Source organism: Doryrhamphus excisus, linkage group LG1, assembly GCF_037039965.1.
Source record: "Doryrhamphus excisus strain RoL-2023G ecotype Guam linkage group LG1, RoL_Dexc_Guam_v1.1, whole genome shotgun sequence".
In the NCBI taxonomy this organism is placed as follows: Eukaryota; Metazoa; Chordata; class Actinopteri; order Syngnathiformes; family Syngnathidae; genus Doryrhamphus; species Doryrhamphus excisus.
In genome coordinates, this window is record NC_136357.1 from 24,335,563 (window position 1) to 24,355,592 (window position 20,030).

At 42.7% G+C, this 20,030-nt stretch overlaps 2 protein-coding genes across 3 annotated transcripts; both read left to right on the top strand.

Moving 5' to 3' along the window:
- The first annotated feature begins 73 nt into the window (after window positions 1-73).
- Window positions 74-1,656, top strand: LOC144899581 (uncharacterized). 2 transcript variants are annotated; one of them, XM_078792490.1, is made up of 3 exons: window positions 74-798; window positions 964-1,008; window positions 1,078-1,656. In XM_078792490.1, exons 2-3 carry the CDS (start codon window positions 969-971, stop codon window positions 1,599-1,601), a joined length of 564 nt encoding a protein of 187 aa, XP_078648616.1. In that variant the 5' UTR covers window positions 74-798; window positions 964-968; the 3' UTR covers window positions 1,602-1,656. The 2 variants fall into 2 exon arrangements, with proteins under 2 accessions (XP_078648616.1, XP_078648620.1); XM_078792494.1 differs by lacking the exon at window positions 74-798 and having other exon boundaries at window positions 805-1,008.
- A 10,340-nt stretch (window positions 1,657-11,996) lies between these two features.
- On the top strand, window positions 11,997-15,566 carry mex3b (mex-3 RNA binding family member B). Its single transcript, XM_058078654.2, has 2 exons — window positions 11,997-12,579; window positions 13,298-15,566. Exons 1-2 carry the CDS (start codon window positions 12,360-12,362, stop codon window positions 14,602-14,604), a joined length of 1,527 nt encoding a protein of 508 aa, XP_057934637.2. The 5' UTR covers window positions 11,997-12,359; the 3' UTR covers window positions 14,605-15,566.
- Window positions 15,567-20,030: the final 4,464 nt, after the last annotated feature.

Genomic DNA, 20,030 nt, shown 5'->3' on the forward strand with positions numbered 1-20,030 from the left:
TCGAGAGAATCCTCACCGGTGGTTACATTTAGGATGGGAACTGCTCTGTCACCAACTGGAAGGCGGTGCAGAAGGTGGTGAAAACCATCCAGCATATGGACTGCTTGTTCAATTTCCCTCTGGGAGGTGCAACATGAGCCTCCGGACTAAAACCACCAGGTTCGTGACAGTTTATTTCCATTAGCCATCTCCCTGCTTAACTCTGAGCCCTCACATAAAGCATAATAATCTTGGAGACCTGTTCTCCATCTCTACTGAACAACGGTGGCAAGATGATTGTTTACTTCAGACTTCTGTCTATTTCACCAACGGATTCAAACCTCGCACAAGGGTTTTCCCTATCCTACTCAAGCATAAGTAAACACCTTAAAGCTACATGCATGCCACAACCTTCTTAACTCTAACCATAACCCCAAATGTAATCCTAATCCTAGCCATGCTCTTCTCCAGCATAAGTAAACAACTTAATGATACACACACCCGACACGAGCCCTCACCCTAACATGAACTTGTACCCCTCCACCCAACTCCAACCAATGAATCACAAAGACATGACAAAACAATGACATCGTAACAACTACGAAAAACAAAAAAACGCGCTTCTGAACACGCGTTGTGGTGACATCATCAAAGAACGAAGAGTAACGACATCATTCCCAAGGACCGTGAGATCGCCTCATTCACATCGATTTCATTTTGCCGACCATGCAGCAGTATTTGCAACATGTAAGAAACTAGTTCTGCTTTGGGAAACAGGCAATCCACAGTTTCACCGGACGCTTTCTCCGAAGTTAGCCTGTAAGCCGATAAGCCTATTTCTTCATTCCATGATGATGTAGTGTTCAATTGTATTCATTTAGTGAAGTTACATTTATTGAATTCAAATCCCATGCAGATTAATATAATCAATCAGAAATCTTGTGTTGCCATAAATTCATCCAATCTCTTGTTTTCACATTTCAGTCAAAATGGATGGAAGAGGTGACAGAAGCAACAATTTTGCAGAGGGTAAGTTGTTGTCAAATACTTCTTCATGAATCTTCATGAGTATGAAGTAGTTATGATGGAATATTGCAGGCCCGCAGTTGAACCCCTATCCAAGATTAATCATCAATGGAGACGCACCACCAGTCAATCCGGTTGTGAATGGAGTTTTGGAGCCCATCGGCTTCCTGGTGGATGTGGGATTGGTGGACGGCTTCTTTGGTGGAAGGAGGCAGCTTTTGCAGCAGCTCACAATCCAGCAATCCAGCAGCACCCCTACCAACAATAACGTTGTCACCATGGAAGACAACACAGAAGTTCCGTCAGAGGACCTCACTGGAGGGTCCAGCAGGGGGTCGAGTGAGGATGATGAAGATGACGAGGGAGACAACAACAAAATTAGATGGTGGGATGAATTCCTTGACAGTGAGTCCAGCTGTGACTCTGTGGCTGATTTCGATGGCACTGGCAGCATCTATGTGGACTGCATGGAGATCCATCCAGTCCACGATGCTTGTGTGAAGGTCGAGTGCAAACATTTTGCGGAAAAGGAGTCGCTGCTTGGAGGATACAAGACAAAGCCTTGTGAAGACGGTGAAGGGGAGCATCGACTATAATGGAGAGACGATGCAGCAACTATGATACGACTGTTGTATGCTATGTACGGGCAACACTGACAATAAACGATAAAAACACTCTTAAAATGACTTTTGAATCTCTTCAAACACCTCGTTACTCAGCATTCCATTTTAGTGGAAACATCTGAGCTAGCTTTTCACATAAATTTTATGACTGGAAAAGTTACCTTTTTTACTTGGTAATGGTTTTATTTTATTTGAACATGCATCAGATTACAATTGAATGCATCCCATAATCAGTTCCCAGTTCCACATGTCCAAAAGGAGTAGGAAGAAGCAAAGCTTATTAAATCCTACCCCTCCATCTGGTACTTTTACAATCAGTAACTGTTACATTTGTTCACTTCCTGCTTTCCTAATATGGTTTAAGTTTGTTTTTTTTTTTTTATTTTGTCACGTACCGAAATACGAGGTGACATGATCATACAATGACATAATGGGTACCATAGTACGATAACTGGTACGATACGATAACTGCCAATATAGTGATATATATAGCACATCATGACTGGTTCAAGACTCTTCATCCTTGTATTTAGCAAACATCAACTGCTTGTATTGTTTCTTGAATTGGCTCATCGTTGTGCATTGTTTGACTTCCTTACTCAATCCATTCCATAGTTTGATTCCACATACTGAAATGCTATGGCTAGCATAACGTAGTCCTAGCATAGAAGTGTTTCAAATTTAGTTCTTCCCAGTATTGGAAGACATTTTTAGGTAATTGGTTATTTTTTGCATTATGCATTATTTTAGCTGTTTGAAGATGAACTATATCAGTTTAAGTATTTGTGATTTTAGAAATAAGGAGTTAGTATGTTCTCTGTAGGCAGCATAATCGACTTAAATCGACTCAGAAAAGAATGCAGGTGTATTTAAAATGTTTGTTTCACAAATTGACACTAAGTGATAATATTGTCAATAATTGATATATATATATATATATATATATATATGTTTGCAGCATTTCTAGAAACGCTGGCTTTTCAAAGGCAGCATTTCTTTCTCTGAGTGCACGCCATTTTGCTCTGTTCCGTTTGTATTTACTATGCCGATGCAAGACCTCAGTGAGTGTTGGGATGAAGGGTCTGCAAGTTGATGTGGGAGGTGTGGCAAAAGCATCTTTTTCCCTCCTAATTTCTACTATGTTACCTTGCATAAGGCTCTACTTTTGCCCTGCCTCCCCCAATGACACACACCAACAGTATGACTGACAAGAGGTCTCACTCTGTTCACAGTTGTGCTATGAAGCATGTCGTTACTGAACCAATGCACAGTGAACTCTATTCCTGCCTGTTTGGAGGCGAGCGACAAGGAAAGCAGACACTGATGTAGATGGTAATATATGTTTAGAGTTTATTTATCGTGGGATTTATTATAGTGAGTACATTTCCTGTGCACATACAAATAAGTCTGATTGCCCCCCCCCCCCCATGCTGGACCTAGATCTTGGCCTGTAACATGTTAAGAAAGAGAGGAAGTGGAGCTATGCCAAAAAGCAATCAATAAAACGCTTAACGTGCCAAACATTCAGTAGCCAAAAGAGCCTTTGGTACGGTGTACCTGTACACCCGAGTGCAGGGCCTGCAGTGTGAAGGTTGGACTTGGACAAACAGATGTGGGTGGGGTGGGGTGGGGGGGGTATCACGAGGGAGAATCCACATCGCTCTCCTTGCCTGGGGATAACAATCTCAGCTCGTCTGAGCTCATTTCTTTCTCCTGCTTTCTGCCGTGGGATTGGAGAGAGCACAGACCGATAGGAGATTGGAACCCTTCGGCACTTTATTGAATATTTCCACTTTTTATCCAACATCCAACAGAATCACAGCGTCATAGCCACAAAATATTTCACCTTATCATATTATGATCTTTTCTTACCTTTTTGAATCTACATAAATCCACCTAAATATTTATTTTACTGTTTGGGATGCTGAAGGTCTCAGAATGTACAGTATTTAAACTTGATCGGACCCGGTTTGGTAAGCTCATTCACCCTTGACCTCCAGTCTTTGAACAGCAGTTCAAAGACTAGATAGGACAGCTCTAGTACTATCTAGTCTATGAGCATCAGTTCATAATCAAAGACTAGATAGGACAGCTCTTGTGCTAGCTAGACTTTGAGCATCAATTCATACTCAAAAAACTAGATAGGACAGTTCCTGTACTATCTAGTGTATTAGTATCACTCCATACTCAAAGGACTAGATAGGACAGCTGTAGGGCTATCTAGACTTTGAGCATCAATTCATACTCAAAAGACTAGCTAGGACAGCGCCAGTACTCTCCAGTGTTTTAGCATCAGCTCATACTCAAAAGACTAGATAGGACAGCTCTAGTACTATCAAGCATTTTAGCATCACTTCATACTCAAAAGACTAGATAGGACAGCTCCATTACTATCTAGCATTTTAGCATCAGTTCATGCTCAAAAGACTAGATAGGACAGCTCCAGTACTATCTAGTGTTTTAGCATCAGTTCATACTCAAAAGACAAGATAGGACAGCTCTGGTATTATCTAGCATTTTAGCATCAGTTCATAGTCAAAAGACTAGATAGGACAGCTCCGGTACTATCTAGCATTTTAGCATTAATTCATACTCAAAAACTAGATAGGACTGCTTCAGTACTATCTAGCGTTTTAACATCAGTTCATACTCAAAAGACTAGATAGGACAGCTCCAGGACTGTCTAGTGTTTTAGCATCAGTTCATACTCAAAAACTAGATAGGACTGCTTCAGTACTATCTAGCGTTTTAACATCAGTTCATACTCAAAAAACGAGATAGGATAGCTCCAGTACTATTTAGCATTTTAGCATCAGTTCATACTCAAAAGACTAGATAGGACAGCTCTAGTACTATCTAGACTTTGAGCATCAGTTCATACTCAAAAGACTAGATAGGACAGCTCCAGGACTGTCTAGCATTTTAGCATCAGTTCATACTCAAAAACTAGATAGGACTGCTTCAGTACTATCTAGCGTTTTAACATCAGTTCATACTCAAAAGACGAGATAGGACAGCTCCAGTACTATTTAGCATTTTAGCATCAGTTCATACTCAAAAAACTAGATAGGACAGCTCTAGTACTATCTAGACTTTGAGCATCAGTTCATACTCAAAAGACTAGATAGGACAGCTCTGGTACTATCTAGCATTTTAGCATCAGTTCATACTCAAAAACTGGATAGGACAGCTCCAGTACTATCTAGAATTTTAATGTCAGTTCATACTCAAAAGGCTAGATAGGACAGCTCCAGGACTATCTAGCGTTTTAACATCAGTTCATACTCAAAAGACGAGATAGGACAGCTCCAGAACTATTTAGCATTTTAGCATCAGTTCATACTCAAAAGACTAGATAGGACAGCTCTAGTACTATCTAGACTTTGAGCATCAGTTCATACTCAAAAGACTAGATAGGACAGCTCTGGTACTATCTAGCATTTTAGCATCACTTCATACTCAAAAACTGGATAGGACAGCTCCAGTACTATCTAGAATTTTAATGTCAGTTCATACTCAAAAGACTAGATAGGACAGCTCCAGGACTATCTAGCGTTTTAACATCAGTTCATACTCAAAAGACTAGATAGGACAGCTCCAGGACTATCTAGCGTTTTAACATCAGTTCATACTCAAAAGACTAGATAGGACAGCTCCAGGACTATCTAGCGTTTTAACATCAGTTCATACTCAAAAGACTAGATAGGACAGCTTTGGTACTATCTTTGAGCATCTGTCCATACTGAAGACAGGACAACTGTTGCCCCATCTACAGTATCTTCCAGCTACGATGGGTTATTTTGTGTCTTACATATTTTTTAGGTATAACAAATGGATTTCTGCCTGGTCAAGCCAACAGGAAGCACAACCGATTATGTCAGCTGACCCGTCTGAATATGACTGATTGATCAGCCATCGCCAAATGTCCCTTTACAGACCTGTGGCCAATTCAAGTGATGGGGAAATATAATAACAATAATAACATGTTCTCATGCTTGAATACCGATCACAGCGGTAATTTTTGGATCATATCTCTTCGCCAGAGGGGATTTCATTGTGTGTTTTTTAAGTACTGTACCTGTGTGTGTGTGTGTGTGTGTGTGTGTGTGTGTGTGTGTGTGTGTGTGTGTGTGCGTGCGTGCTTGGGCAGTCCAGTGGGTGGTATGCGTAGGAGGCCATTGAATACAGAAGGAAGCAGGAGGTTGGGGTTGCAAATGTAGCTCACAGTGCTGTTAAAATGGAAAGTGGAAGGAAAAAAAAAGCTGATTGTGGTTGCATCTTCTGTTCTCCCACACTCCACCTGACATTGTGTTTTTATTCCTCAGTCAGGAAGCATTTCAATACACTTTGCCTTGATACGTTTACCATACCTTTTAGATGGAACAATAGTTGAAGATCATCCAGGTAGACCTTGCAAATACAGATATCATCTGATTTAGTTGGTCTTTTTCTAGCAAGCCTCTCAAGCCCAACGTAGGGGGGTATGCTGGAGCCTATCCCAGCTGGGTGAGAGGTGGACTGGTGGCCAGCCAATCACAGGGCACATATAGACAAACAACCATTCACACTCTCATTCATACCTATGGACAATTTGGAGTCGCCAATTAACCTAGCATGTTTTTAGAACAGAGCGGCACGGCGGTCGAGTGGTTAGCACGCAGACCTCACAGTTAGGACCCCAGGGTTCAATTCCACCCTCTCTGTGTGGAGTTTGCATGTTCTCCCCGTGCGTGCGTGGGTTTTCTCCGGGTACTCCGGTTTCCTCCCACATTCCAAAAACATGCTAGGTTAATTGGCCACTCCAAATTGTCCATAGGTATGAATGTGAGTGTGAATGGTTGTTTGTCTATATGTGTCCTGTGATTGACTGGCAACCAGTCCAGGGAGTACCCCGCCTCTCGCCCCAAGACAGCTGGGATAGGCTCCAGCACCCCCCCAAAAAGCAATAGAAAATAAATGAATGAATCCTCCCACGTTTTTGGAACGTGGGAGGAGACCGGAGTACCCGGAGAACACACACTCACAGGGGGAACATGCCCAAACGGAGATTCCAACCCAGATCTTCCAGATCTCCAAACTATGTGGCTAGTATGCTAACCACTAGACCATTATGCTTAAAATACCAAGTAAAATACTCCATTTATCAACATGTCCAGTCCTGGGTAACAGAGGATGTTCATAATTTCTATCTAAAACTGGGTCAAACGATGGCCTAAAACACAACTCAGTCTCCATCAATGATAGATTTTACATGGAAAAGGTATAATGTTGATAATGCTTATACATATTACCCACATATAACCCACTTAGTGTGAATGAGACTGAATGAGTAGGTTAGCATCCTGGTCAGTGAAGCATCCATGTGGGGGCAAGGTGGGTGGAGTATCTTGCCGTGAATGTGATGGAGGAAGAGCGGATCCAGTACAAACTGCCGACCGTGTAGTTACAGGACGACCTGTAGGCAAGATCACGAAATGTGCTTGATCAGAGTCCAGCAGGACATTAAAAACTCCTTCCCACATTCAGAAAAGCTTGAAAAGCATCCTACTCCATTTATTCATCACCATCATGCCAATGTGGTGCATTTCATCTGCTACACTGGAAATATTTCTTGTCTTACCTAATGGGCATACCTTAGAAGAGGAAAGAAGAGGGCGGTTGAGTGGTCAGCGCACAGACCTCACAGCTTGGAGACCCGAGTTCAATCCCACCCTCGGCCATCTCTGTGTGGAGTTTGCACGTTCTCCCCGTGCATGCGTGGGTTTTCTCTGGGTACTCCGGTTTCCTCCCACATTCCAAAAACATGCTAGGTTAATTGGCCACTCCAAATTGTCCATAGGTATGAATGTGAGTGTGAATGGTTGTTTGTCTATATGTGCCCTGTGATTGGCTGGCGACCACGCCTCTTGCCCAAAGACAGCTGGGATAGGCTCCAGCACCCCCGTGACCCTCGTGAGGATACGCGGTAGAAAATGAATGAATTAATGTTTTTATGTTGGCCACACAGCTGGGAGACCGGAGTTTGAGTCCACCCTCGGCCGTTTCTCCGGCTTCCTCCCACATTCCAAAAACATGCTAGGATAATTGGCGACTCCAAATTGTCCATAGGTATGAATGTGAGTGTGAATGGTTGTTTGTCTATATGTGCCCTGTGATTGGCTGGCCACCAGTCCTGGGAGTACAACGCTTCTCACCCGAAGACAGCTGGGATAGGCTCCAGCATGCTCGCGACCCTCGTGAGGATAAGCGGTAGAAAATGAATGACTCTGTCCATTCTGCTATAGAACCAACACTCCCAAGTGTTGAGACACATTCACAGAGTGAATCCTCCTGTTTGTAGAAAGAAAGAAGAAAAACACGTTTGAAAAACAAGTTTGTTTTTATTTATTATGTGATTAATTGATTTATTAATTATCGTGACAGGCGTAGTAGGAACATAGATGGACCAATACATTGAGAGCTTTTCCTTTTGCATTCACCACAATGGACTGATGGCGCCCAATTTCAGCTGGGATAGGCTCCAGCATACCCCAGCATACCACATTTGGCATGAGTGTATTTTCCACAAAAGCATTGAGCACTGAAATAATAATCACTCTATGTGATGCAATACGATACATGAATAACCTTCATGTACATCATGTACTCATACCACATGAAAATGGATACATTAGTAGTCTTTCCATTATGATTTGACATTTTGCCAAAAAAGCATCACATGACACTGATGTTCCATTCACACACTAATGCACACCGGTGCTCCAGCAAAGCACTGCAGGAAGTCGCCCACTGGTGCCATCCTTCAATCCATTAGGATGTGGAAACATGACAGAGCCCATCCTGTCTGGGGGCTTTATGGAGCGTCTTTGGGATGATCCTTCCACCCTTAATCCACAAACCAGAAGGTGGACACACTGGGAATTTTTTTTTTCGATATGAAGCTTGTGTTTTGTCCAAATATGGGGAATCTACAGCTGAAGCTTTTTAATCTACCATGTTTGGCCACTGCAGTGGGGGCACTAACATTTAAATGTACTACATCCTTCTTCACATGTGAAAGCCACGCCCCACATAACACACACACACACACATGTTCTATTTCTCAAAGTGGTTGTTGTTGCAAATAAGAAGGACTGACATAAGAACATGCTTGTCATTGGTGAATTGCACTGGGCGAGGCTCAAATTGCTTACGTTTGCTGTCAGCTAATGATAGCAGTTTGACAAAGTTTAGCTACTAATGTTAGCTGTCATTGACTTACGTAACAGACTCATTTGTTTGTAAAACCCACGACAAAATCACCACACGTCACCGGTCACAGGATTTGCATTGCTACTGTTAAACTACCATAAGTATCTAACAAAAGAAATAGTGAAAGGCCCTGATGTACACGAATGCACCTCATATCTGTGCTGATCCTGAACTGATCATGAAACTTGTGCTGGCACACTGGGTGATTTTGCACAACCTCAAATTCAACGTAGTCAGAAGTTAGCTCACTCAAAGCAGCCGCATAGCCAATCTTTTTATATTCACATTTTAAATCAATAAATGTTATTTATATAAGATTCATTCATTTTTTTACCGCTTATATTTGTCGAAAATGTCTGCAATTTCCACTTGGCATTGAAGGTTGATGGTGGGCCCCACAGCTAAACCAGTTGAGAACTACTGAACTAGAGGTTCTGTACTTTCCACTGATGCTCCAACAGGAAGAGGCTACGGTACAAAGCAGAGTGGGGGTTTGTTGGTAGAAAATATATATTACATTACATTACATTACATTACATTACATTACATTACATTACATTACATTATTCATTCATTCATTTTCTACCGCTTTTTCCTCACGGGGAGTGCTGGAGCCTATCCCAGCTGTCTTTGGGCGAGAGGTGGGGTACACCCTGGACTGGTGGCCAGCCAATCACAGGGCACATATAGACAAACAACCATTCACACTCACATTCATACCTATGGACAATTTGGAGTGGCCAATTAACCTAGCATGTTTTTGGAATGTGGGAGGAAACCGGAGTACCCGGAGAAAACCCACGCATGCACGGGAGAACATGCAAACGCCACACAGAGATGGCCGAGGGTGGAATTGAACCCTAGTCTCCTAGCTGTGAGGTCTGCGCGCTAACCACACGACCACCGCGCCGCCAAATTACATGATATAATATATAATATAAATATATTTTATTGGACTTTTGGTTGTTTCTTGCTTTAAATAAATCCGTAATTGTAATTCCAAAATCTTTCATCCATGTGCATTCTGGGTATCTAAGGCTGCGTCCAGGGTGCAGGGTTTAATGCCCGGTTGAGATTTTATATGTGATCAGTACAATTCCAATTTTTGCAAATCAGGCCTCATTCATACATAAGTAGATGCTTAACCATTTCATTAGAAAAATGTTGACTCCCATTGCACAAAATCCTTGAAAGTGCCACAAATACGCGGAAGAGAGCACAAATTGACTTCTGTGAACACTCGGCAAAGCAGTGACCTTGTGCTTTTGTGCATGCATGTCGCTTCCCAGATGTTCTGTGTTCACATTGACTAGTCACATTTTTTGGTAATGTGATCGCGTAATAGATGGGATTTGAACAAAAAAAATCCAAATTAGACATCATAAATAAATGTAAATCCTAGTGGATATACAGAAGTACTGCTATGAATTTTACATGAAATATATCAAATCAAATACATCTTCAAAACAACTTACTAATAAGCTCATACACAACATGTGGTGTTTGCAGGGGCAGCTGCGAAGGAATAAAAAGACGCGACGTGATATGGATGCATGTGCTCTCCATGCGGGAGGAGGTCGTGGTGCATTCGAGGCCGTCGGCTCAGCCAGCGTCTGGCAGGCAGCCAATGACAGTGCAGGAAGCAATGCCACTTCAGTTCAGTGTGTCATGTGGAGTTGGGGAGGGAGGGGGGTAGAAGAGCGTTGCACCAAAGAGGGGAGGAGAGAAGGAGGAGGCACGGCTCGACAGGCAGGAGAGATGTTGGGAAATCTGGGAGGGAGGAAGACAAGAACCAAACACACCCAACCTTTTCCGACAAGACCTACTGCAGAAACACGAGTCAAAGATCCTCTATGTGACAGATCTATGTGTCTGGTCTGATGTCGTTCCCAGACCGTATTAGTAGTTGTGATGGTAGTAGACCAGGTTTGCTTGGCCATGGCTTCTATCCTGCCCTTTTACTGCTTGTGACTGTCCCACAGGAACACGTTTGCTATAGATGGATTGTGATTGGTTGAAGGAGGAAGATTCTTCATTAGCATCGCCTTTGTGCGGCATGACGGAGAACCTTGAAATCCTCTTTGTGCCCATCAATTGACGCCCCCATCATCCCACCCCCGTAACCAAGAACCCCCTCGTAAAAATGCAGATGGGGATTGTGGGGAGGCCATATCCTAGGATAATCACACGACTGTCACATGACCACCACTCCAAAAGGTCACTTAGGGACTTGAGTTCAAGCACAAAGATATTTGCTGTTGTTTTTTTTGTAGTTTTCTTGTTAAGAAATGTCGAAAAATTACACTATACAGGACGTCCCTAAATTGTGGACATATATTATATGTACATAAAGTACATACATTATTCAAAAATTATTAATAATAAATGAAATTAAATAATAAATCATAAAAAAAATAATCCATCCATTTTCTGTGCAGCTTATCCTCACTAGAGTTGAGGGGGTATGCTGGAGCCTATCCCAGCTGTCTTCAGGAGAGGCAGGGTACACCCTGGACTGGTCGCCAGCCAATCACAGGGCACATAATAACAATAATAATCATTTTTGTAAATAAAAATGTAAATTTTATACTGTATGTATATATACACGCCAATATTTTTGATGTGTATAAAGTCACTATATGTCCACCCGGTAGGGACATCCTGTACAATTAAACAACCAAACTACAATAAAAAGAAACATTTAAATATAGACACAAGTAACACTAATAACACACCAACAATTATGATTTATTTTAAAATACAAATATCTTGTCATTGTTTTCAAAATGATCGAAAAACCATCCTGTTCAATGAGTTAATAGTTAATTAATTTAAAACAAGTAATGGTTTTTATTAATAATACACCCACCACACTGAAACCTACAAAGTGTATTATTAATGTTATAATGATCAACGTTTTAGGCTACTTATTCAATTCTCCCATATTTTTGCTCTCTTTTGTAATATTACAGTATGCTGTGAACCCCAAATGGCCCCTTGGCCGCACTTTGAACACCACTGTAGTACCAACCAAACAAAGAAGCAATCATAAGAAACAAAGAGAACAAAGAATGGGCGTCCAATTAGAACAAGCCCCGCCCGATCCCAGTGTAACAACCAATCACATAACAGAAAGAAAAAAACAGAGCACCGCATCGTCCCTGCCCAGGCGATGACGTCACGTCCACGACTCTCAGTCTGGCTGTGGAAGGACTCAGACAGAAGATTACTACATGTTTTATTATTATTTTTTTTTACTGCATGTGTTATTTGACTACATGTATTATTTGACTACATTTAGTGGAGGAAAGACGCGTTGTCTCTGCTGATTCGCTGGGACTGTACCGGGACTTTTCTCGCACTCCAGTGGAAGACAAAGGGTTGGATGTTGACAGTGTTCCTGTCCTCCAGACGCAGACATTTCTTATTGTTTGATTCTCGTCTTGAAAAGGCTGCTTTTCGTCCTCCTCGTCGGTGAAGATGCCCAGCTCGCTGTTCGCCGACGGCAGCCTCCACGGAGACGCGCTGGACGAGCAGAGAGCTTTGCAGGTCGCCCTGGACCAGCTCTCTCTCCTCGGGCTGGACACCGACGACCACCCGCTGTGCGACCACGACGAGCCCCGGACTAAAAGTGTCAACATGACCGAGTGCGTCCCGGTGCCCAGCTCCGAGCATGTGGCCGAGATTGTAGGCAGACAAGGTACGTGTAAAGACACTTTTATTCACTCCCTGGTGGTACTTGAACGCATCTTGTGCGTCCGCAAGACAAGCACGTCAACGCATCCTCAACTTCCGTCCTCGTCTGGACACATCCGTCCAATACCGGAAGATTAGTCCTAAATGAATATACTTAACATATTATTTACTTTAACATTAAATACCTCATGTTGTTTTCTATTTTTATTGATTTACTGGTGTTTTTTGTGTCGGACTAGCTTGTTGTTAATTAACACAACAACGTGGGCGATACTGCACAGTATGGCATCGGAAGGAGGAGGAGGACCAAACTGGGACAACATTTGATATAACCTCACCACAAAGCGTAGATGAATGTGTTTAGTAAATATTAAACATATAACTGGGTAGTTATCTATTATCATTTGAGTATGTAAGTAGTATAAAACGAAACAACAATTTGAGAGACATTAGGGATGTAGCTACAGAAGTATTGCTAGCTCCATTTCCTCCATTTACGTATTTCAGCGGGAATGCTAAGTGTTCCCCAAACAGGAGACTTTAAACATGAAATTTATCTTTCCAAGCTCCTTGGCACTATTGTTATCCAAAGCCTGGACTGTATTTGTTTACCGAGTAGACGTTATAAACACTTCCTGTCCCTTAATGTGCACGTACCATTACAGTAATGGTATAGCTGTGTATTATGGAGCTTCATATTCATGTTTTCCTCCCTTTCCCAGGATGTAAGATTAAAGCATTGCGGGCGAAGACCAACACCTACATCAAGACCCCAGTCCGAGGTGAGGAGCCGGTTTTTGTGGTGACGGGCAGAAGGGAGGATGTGGCGATGGCCCGAAGAGAGATCATCTCGGCGGCAGAGCATTTCTCCATGATCAGAGCTTCCAGAAACAAAAACACCAGCCTGAACGGGAATGCCACTCCAGTTCCTGGCCCCCCTAACTTACCCGGACAGACCACCATCCAGGTGCGGGTACCCTACCGCGTCGTGGGTCTTGTTGTTGGACCCAAGGGCGCCACCATAAAGCGCATCCAAAAGCAGACCCACACTTATATTGTGACTCCGAGTCGGGACAAGGAGCCGGTGTTTGAGGTGACGGGAATGCCAGAGAATGTGGATCGAGCCCGAGAGGAGATCGAAGCTCACATCGCCATGAGAACAGGAGGTGTCATCGAGCTCCAGGATGAAAATGACTTCCATGCCAACGGGACAGATGTGGGTTTTGACCTGCAGGGACACCCCAACTCGTGGTCCAAGCCGAGCGCTGGGATGACGCCCAAGCCCTTCTCCAAATACCGCAACGACTCATCCTCCTCCCTCGGCAGCGCATCCACCGACTCCTATTTTGGCTCTCGCATGGCCGACTACAGCCCACCCAGCCCCACAATGAGCTACACAACCAACAACAACAACAACAACATCCGTGTCAACACAAACGGCAACATCTATGGAAATGAGGTGATCTCTCCCGACGGCACTGAGCTGACGTTTGATTCACCACCACTCCTTGAAACCACGCCAAACCCCACTGGGAGTTTCTGGTCCCAGTATGAAAACCGAATCACCCCGTCCTCGACCAGTTCTCCGACCTCCACACCCGCATTTTATCCCAACAATGCCAACAACGTGATGGTGAGTCAAAGACGGATCGATAGAGACCAACGAGAGTCCAGACTCTCACCTCCCCTCCACGCCGGTACCACCGAGCACCCGTTACCCCGACGGGCACCGAGCGACCCCACTGGAGACTTGCTGGGTTTTCCCGGCAACACCTTGGCATCTCTGACGAGCGCTCACCTTCCGTACGACTCCTCTGCCTCCTCCTCGTCCTCCTCTACCTCGTCGAGCAGCCGAAAAAGCAGCCGTGATTGTTCGGTGTGCTTCGAAAGCGAGGTCATTGCTGCGCTGGTCCCATGTGGACACAACCTCTTCTGTATGGAATGTGCCAACCGCATCTGCCAGAGAAGCCAACCCAAATGCCCCGTCTGCCAGACCAGCGTCACTCAGGCCATACGTATATTTTCATAACACCTCACAACAAAAGACCTGGATACGGTATTATTAATCATCATCAATGCGGAAAGTGTACATAGCGTTACGGGCGGTTGTGTTCCGAATGTCCAAATGTAACTCGACTGGTCGTCCAACGGCTCTCTAAGGCGTCACATTGAGTGAAGTCTACCAATGTACCGTTAAGCAAAGTCTGGCCCGCGTGCCATATGCTACTTTTTGATTGGCCCGTGGCAAGAAAGCAAGAAATTCCATTATGTATTTCATCCAATAACAAAGCAAGGGTTTACAGCATAATATTTGCGCTAATCAAATGTAGGCAAAGTCCAGTAATCCTTCACCACTTCACACTTTCACTTTCATGGCTTTACTCTATCGCGGTTTTGCAAAAATATTAATTCATTCATTTTCTTCCGCTTATTCTCGCGAGGGTGCTGGAGCCTATCCCAGCTGTCTTCGGCCGAGAGGCAGGGTACACCCTGGACTGGTGGCCAGCCAATCACAGGGCACATATAGACAAACAACCATTCACACTCACATTCATACCTATGGACAATTTGGAGTCGCCAATTAACCTAGCATGTTTTTGGAATGTGGGAGGTAACCGGAGTACCCGGAGAAAACCCACGCATGCACGGGGAGAACATGCAAACTCCACGCAAAGATGGCCAAGGGTGAAATTGAACCCTAGCTGTGAGGTCTGAGCGCTAACCACTCGACCACCGTGCAGCCTTGCAAAAATATATTCACTAATAAATCATGCTGTTTTGTGGTTGGATACAACCGACTGTATTACATTATTAGTCTATTGAAGCAATTTTTTTGGACTAAATTAAACATTTTCAAGCATGAAAATAGCAAAATGAAATAAAATAAAAATATAAGGCATTCGGAAGGGACATACTAAGATGATGATATGTTGTATTCTACACTAGTCGCTAGGTATCGCTAATGTTACTGTAATGTTGGATGAGACACACAAGCACAATAATCACAGTAATACTGTTGCGGCCATAACTCAACTCTGAACCCCCAAAGTCACTTTCTGTGCAACACCGAAATGCAACGCTCACAATCAAGTCTTTTTGTCTGTTATGATGTCTACTTTATGGGGTAATAGGAGTGTAAAGTTGACTATAGGGGTGTTATTATATGTGTAGAGGGCTCCAATGATGTTAAAAACTGTAAAAACTATCTTATATTATCTATTTAAAATGAAGGAAACCTACTTTGTGGAAATTCACTTTTCATAGTCGGGTTTGGAATCATAACCGAAATAAAGAGTGGGGAACCTGCAAGCCATCAACACTCTATTTGCCGTGCTATGTCTTTGACTTGATGGATTATTTTCCGTCTATCTATTTCTATTCAAGTCCATTCATCTCTCAAGTCTCATAATAATAAAAGGAAGAAGGTGTGATTTAAGGAAATTCCCTCATTGGACACTCCTGGCCTTTGGGTCTTGGACTAAATAAAGGACTGTGTTATAGTTTGGGGAAATATTTGGAACCTGTACATGCATGTTTTAAATAATAATCAATAGCGCTAGTGGCTTGTACCTTTTATATTGATGTGACAGGATGCAGGTACTGTTAGCACGCCGAGCTAACGGTCGGACATATAAAACTAGCTCGGCTCCTGTTTACAAACCACAAGAGGGAGTATTATCCCACACGCTTGCGTATCAAATGCATTTCCTCAATGGTTTGAAGTAACGGCAAACAAGCTAGAAGTATTCGATCCTCTTTTGACTTGAAAGTTGTATTTCTTATTACAAAGATGTTTACAGATATTTTGAGTTCAGTGAACTTTTTTGTAGCTGGGTTTGTTTTTTTTGGAATTGATCACTGTATTACTTTAACTACACCCGGGTGAGGAAGAGAAGTTATGTATTACATTTGACAGTATTGTGTTGTGATGGGATGATTGTTTTTTTTTAGGCTTTTAAATATGCTACACTTGGCATATTTTTTATTCAGTAATATAAAGCATATTTTATGCTATATTGTTATTTTAAAAACTTTCAAATGTACAAATATGAGTAAGGCGAGGACAAAAAAACAATGTATGTTTTTTCAAAATTTCTATGAATGACATTTTGGTGGGAATAACAGGCTTCTGTTGCACCACGACAGCTTTAGTATTTCTATTTTAATACCTTTATTTACCACTTGTTTACATATATGTAGTTATTTTAGTGTAAATGGGCTTAATTGAGCAAATTTTAAGAACAGAATATATTTTATTTTATGATAAAGGGCCTTTATCCTCATGGTTAATATTTCCTGAGATTTGAAAATGTATCAAGAGTTTTATTTTTCTGACATTTAAAAATTATACATAAGTAACGGTGCTACTTGTTGCTTTTTTTCTTTGTTTGTTTGTTTTTTTAAGTATTTCTATACCAGTCAAATAAAGAAATGGTACATTGGAAAGTGGTTATTTATTCCAGGCTTGCCACAGTCGGTTAATTCCTAAACTACAGCAGCCAGACGGGAACCCACGTTGCCAAGAGTCAGGCTGCAAGGTGACTATCTTGATGCTCTGATGGGGGAGGTTGGGGCCCACTATGTCCCTAAACCCTAAAGGCTTAATTATGCTCCTATGCCAACTTGCTTTACCCCGTCCAAACCCTCAGAGCTTGATGTGTGCTTCCAAAACATTGCATCGACATCAACAACAACACAGACTACAAAGCTGTGATTGGTTGGCCGTTTTCAGTTTTTCCCTCTAACCCAGTTAATTTATGATTCATTCATTATCCAATAACAATAAATAAACCGTTAAGTCACCAAAAAAAATCCATAAACGAAGCAAGATTACCGATATTGTCCTGGTGAGCAAATCAAGAGCTCAGTTTTTCTCCTGCATGTCCTCACTTTCCCTGAGCTCACTTATAAACAAACATTGACAGTTTCAGAGGAAGTCATTTCGCATGCTAGTTGCATCAAATACTCCACGATGTCGGGAAAAAAACATCAAGTGGTGTCACAAGAAAAAAAATGTCTGTGACAATAATACTTTTATCAAACAATACATGGAAATGACCTCGAAAATGAACCGCTTCAATATATTGCCATGCGTATTCATGTCTGCTTTCCCTCACCTCTGAACAGGCAGGAAAAGGATTCTTTCTGTGTGTTGGTTTCAGGACCTTGGCATGTTTGCCGCATAAAACAATGGCATGAATGGAGTGAGCTTTGTGTCAGTTGGTGGAGGTGGGCCAGAAGAGTTAACCTCATAAGGACTAATGTAAGGTAACAGAAATTAGTGAATTGAAATATATTTTCACCCTGGACTGGTGGCCAGCCAATCACAGGGCACATATAGACAAACAACCATTCACACTCACATTCATACCTATAGACAATTTGGAGTCGCCAATTAACCTAGCATGTTTTTGGAATGTGGGAGGAAACCGGAGTACCAGGAGAAAACCCACACATGCCGAGGGTGGAATTGAACTCGGGTCTCCTAACTGTGAGGCCTGCACGCTGACCACTCAAATGCCGTGCAGCCAATATATATATTGACATATGTTTGTTTCAATATTTTCGTATACTTTTCATAAAAGTAATGCTAAAGTCTTGTCTCTTAGACCCAATCCAATCCAACGCTAGGACGTCTGGGGGCCCGAGGCTTGTTCCTATTGCTGCTACATTTGAAAAATGTCCAAATGTTTGCCAGAGAATGACACACTGTACTGTGTGCTGGATTCGGAGTGTTACTTGTATGTTCATTGAAGTGCTTAAATTCCTAAATTTGGCTTTGCTCAGCTTATAGTAGAAGTCTTGCCTTACGTAGATGTATATATAGTGATAATACTGTAACAATACATCCAGAGCCTTGTTGCCCCAAAAATAAATCATAAGCTTACTTTCATGTAATTGCACTAAACATCCATTAAAATGTACTACTTAGTCACATGAACCTGAAGTCATTCAACTACTTTCTAGTAGCTCTGTTCCATGTCTGGCCTGCGTGGCAGTACCGGTTCTGGATGCATGTTTCGGTCCTTTCACTCCTCCCGCCTCCCCTTCCTTAGTGAAAGTGCAGCTTCATGTCTTGTGGTCCTGTTGGAAATGCTGCCACTTAAACACACACTCGGCAAGATAGTACAGGCAGGCTCTCATGGCAGGTTTCAAACGGAAACATTCACCAGAGGCCAGCAGAACTGCCCCTATAAACCTTATTATTAGGAAGCAATCTTACTGCCACAGAAAGGAGCTGACAAGTGTTTTTTAGCCAAGCGTGCAACACATGGACGCCACATTTTCCCTTTCTTGGTCTTAAGATTCTCAGAAGTAGAAGACGACATGTACAGTACTCCTGAATCCTACACGGAATTGAACCAGGAAAATGACTCCACAAAACCAATCATCACACTCAGCTCATATGTTATATGTTTCAATGACTCAAGGGTGCTCGACACAGACCCAAGTTTCACTGACTCACAGGTACTTCATGAACACAAGAGTTTCACTGGCAAACTGGCTCAATGAAGGCTTGATTTTCACTAAATCGACTCAAATTTCACTGATTAACGGGTGCTCAACGATGACAGACTCATGGGTACTCATGGGACGAACACAAAGTTCACTGACTCACAGGTACTCGGCAAAGATTCATGTTTCACTGACCCACGGATGCTCCACAAAGATTCACGTTTCACTGACTCATGGGTTGATGGAGACTCGAGTTGCACTGACTCACGGGTACTTGAAAAAGACTTGAGTTTCACTGAGTCCTGGGTTGATGAAAACTTGAGCTTCACTGACTCACGGGTTCACGGGTACTTGAAAAAGACTCAAGTTGTACTGACTTAAGGGTTGATGGAGACTCGAGTTTCACTGACTCATGGGTACTTGAAAAAGACTTGAGTTGTACTGACTCACGGGTTGATGGAGACTCGAGTTTCACTGACTCACGAGTACTTGAATACGACTCAAGTTGCACTGACTCACGGGTTGATGGAGACTCGAGTTTGACTGACTCATGGATACTTGAAAAAGACTGGAGTTGCACTTACTCACAGGTTGATGGAGACTCGAGTTTCACTGACTCACGGGTTGATGGAGACTCGAGTTTCACTGACTCACGGGTTGATGGAGACTCGAGTTTCATTGACTCACAGGTTGATGGAGACTCGAGTTTGACTGACTCATGGGTACTTGAAAAAGACTGGAGTTGCACTTACTCACAGGTTGATGGAGACTCGAGTTTCACTGACTCACGGGTTGATGGAGACTCGAGTTTCATTGACTCACAGGTTGATGGAGACTCGAGTTTGACTGACTCATGGGTACTTGAAAAAGACTGGAGTTGCACTTACTCACAGGTTGATGGAGACTCGAGTTTCACTGACTCACGGGTTGATGGAGACTCGAGTTTCACTGACTCACGGGTTGATGGAGACTCGAGTTTCATTGACTCACAGGTTGATG

What these genes read in the sequence shown, in the direction of transcription:
- LOC144899581 (XM_078792490.1), top strand. Translation starts at nt 969, where the DNA reads ATGGATGGAAGAGGTGACAGAAGCAACAATTTTGCAGAGG. An exon ending in AAGCAACAATTTTGCAGAGG is followed by an intron (nt 1,009 to 1,077) that starts GTAAGTTGTTGT and finishes GGAATATTGCAG; the next exon opens with GCCCGCAGTTGAACCCCTAT.
- mex3b (XM_058078654.2), top strand. Translation starts at nt 12,360, where the DNA reads ATGCCCAGCTCGCTGTTCGCCGACGGCAGCCTCCACGGAGACGCGCTG. An exon ending in CGAGATTGTAGGCAGACAAG is followed by an intron (nt 12,580 to 13,297) that starts GTACGTGTAAAG and finishes TCCCTTTCCCAG; the next exon opens with GATGTAAGATTAAAGCATTG.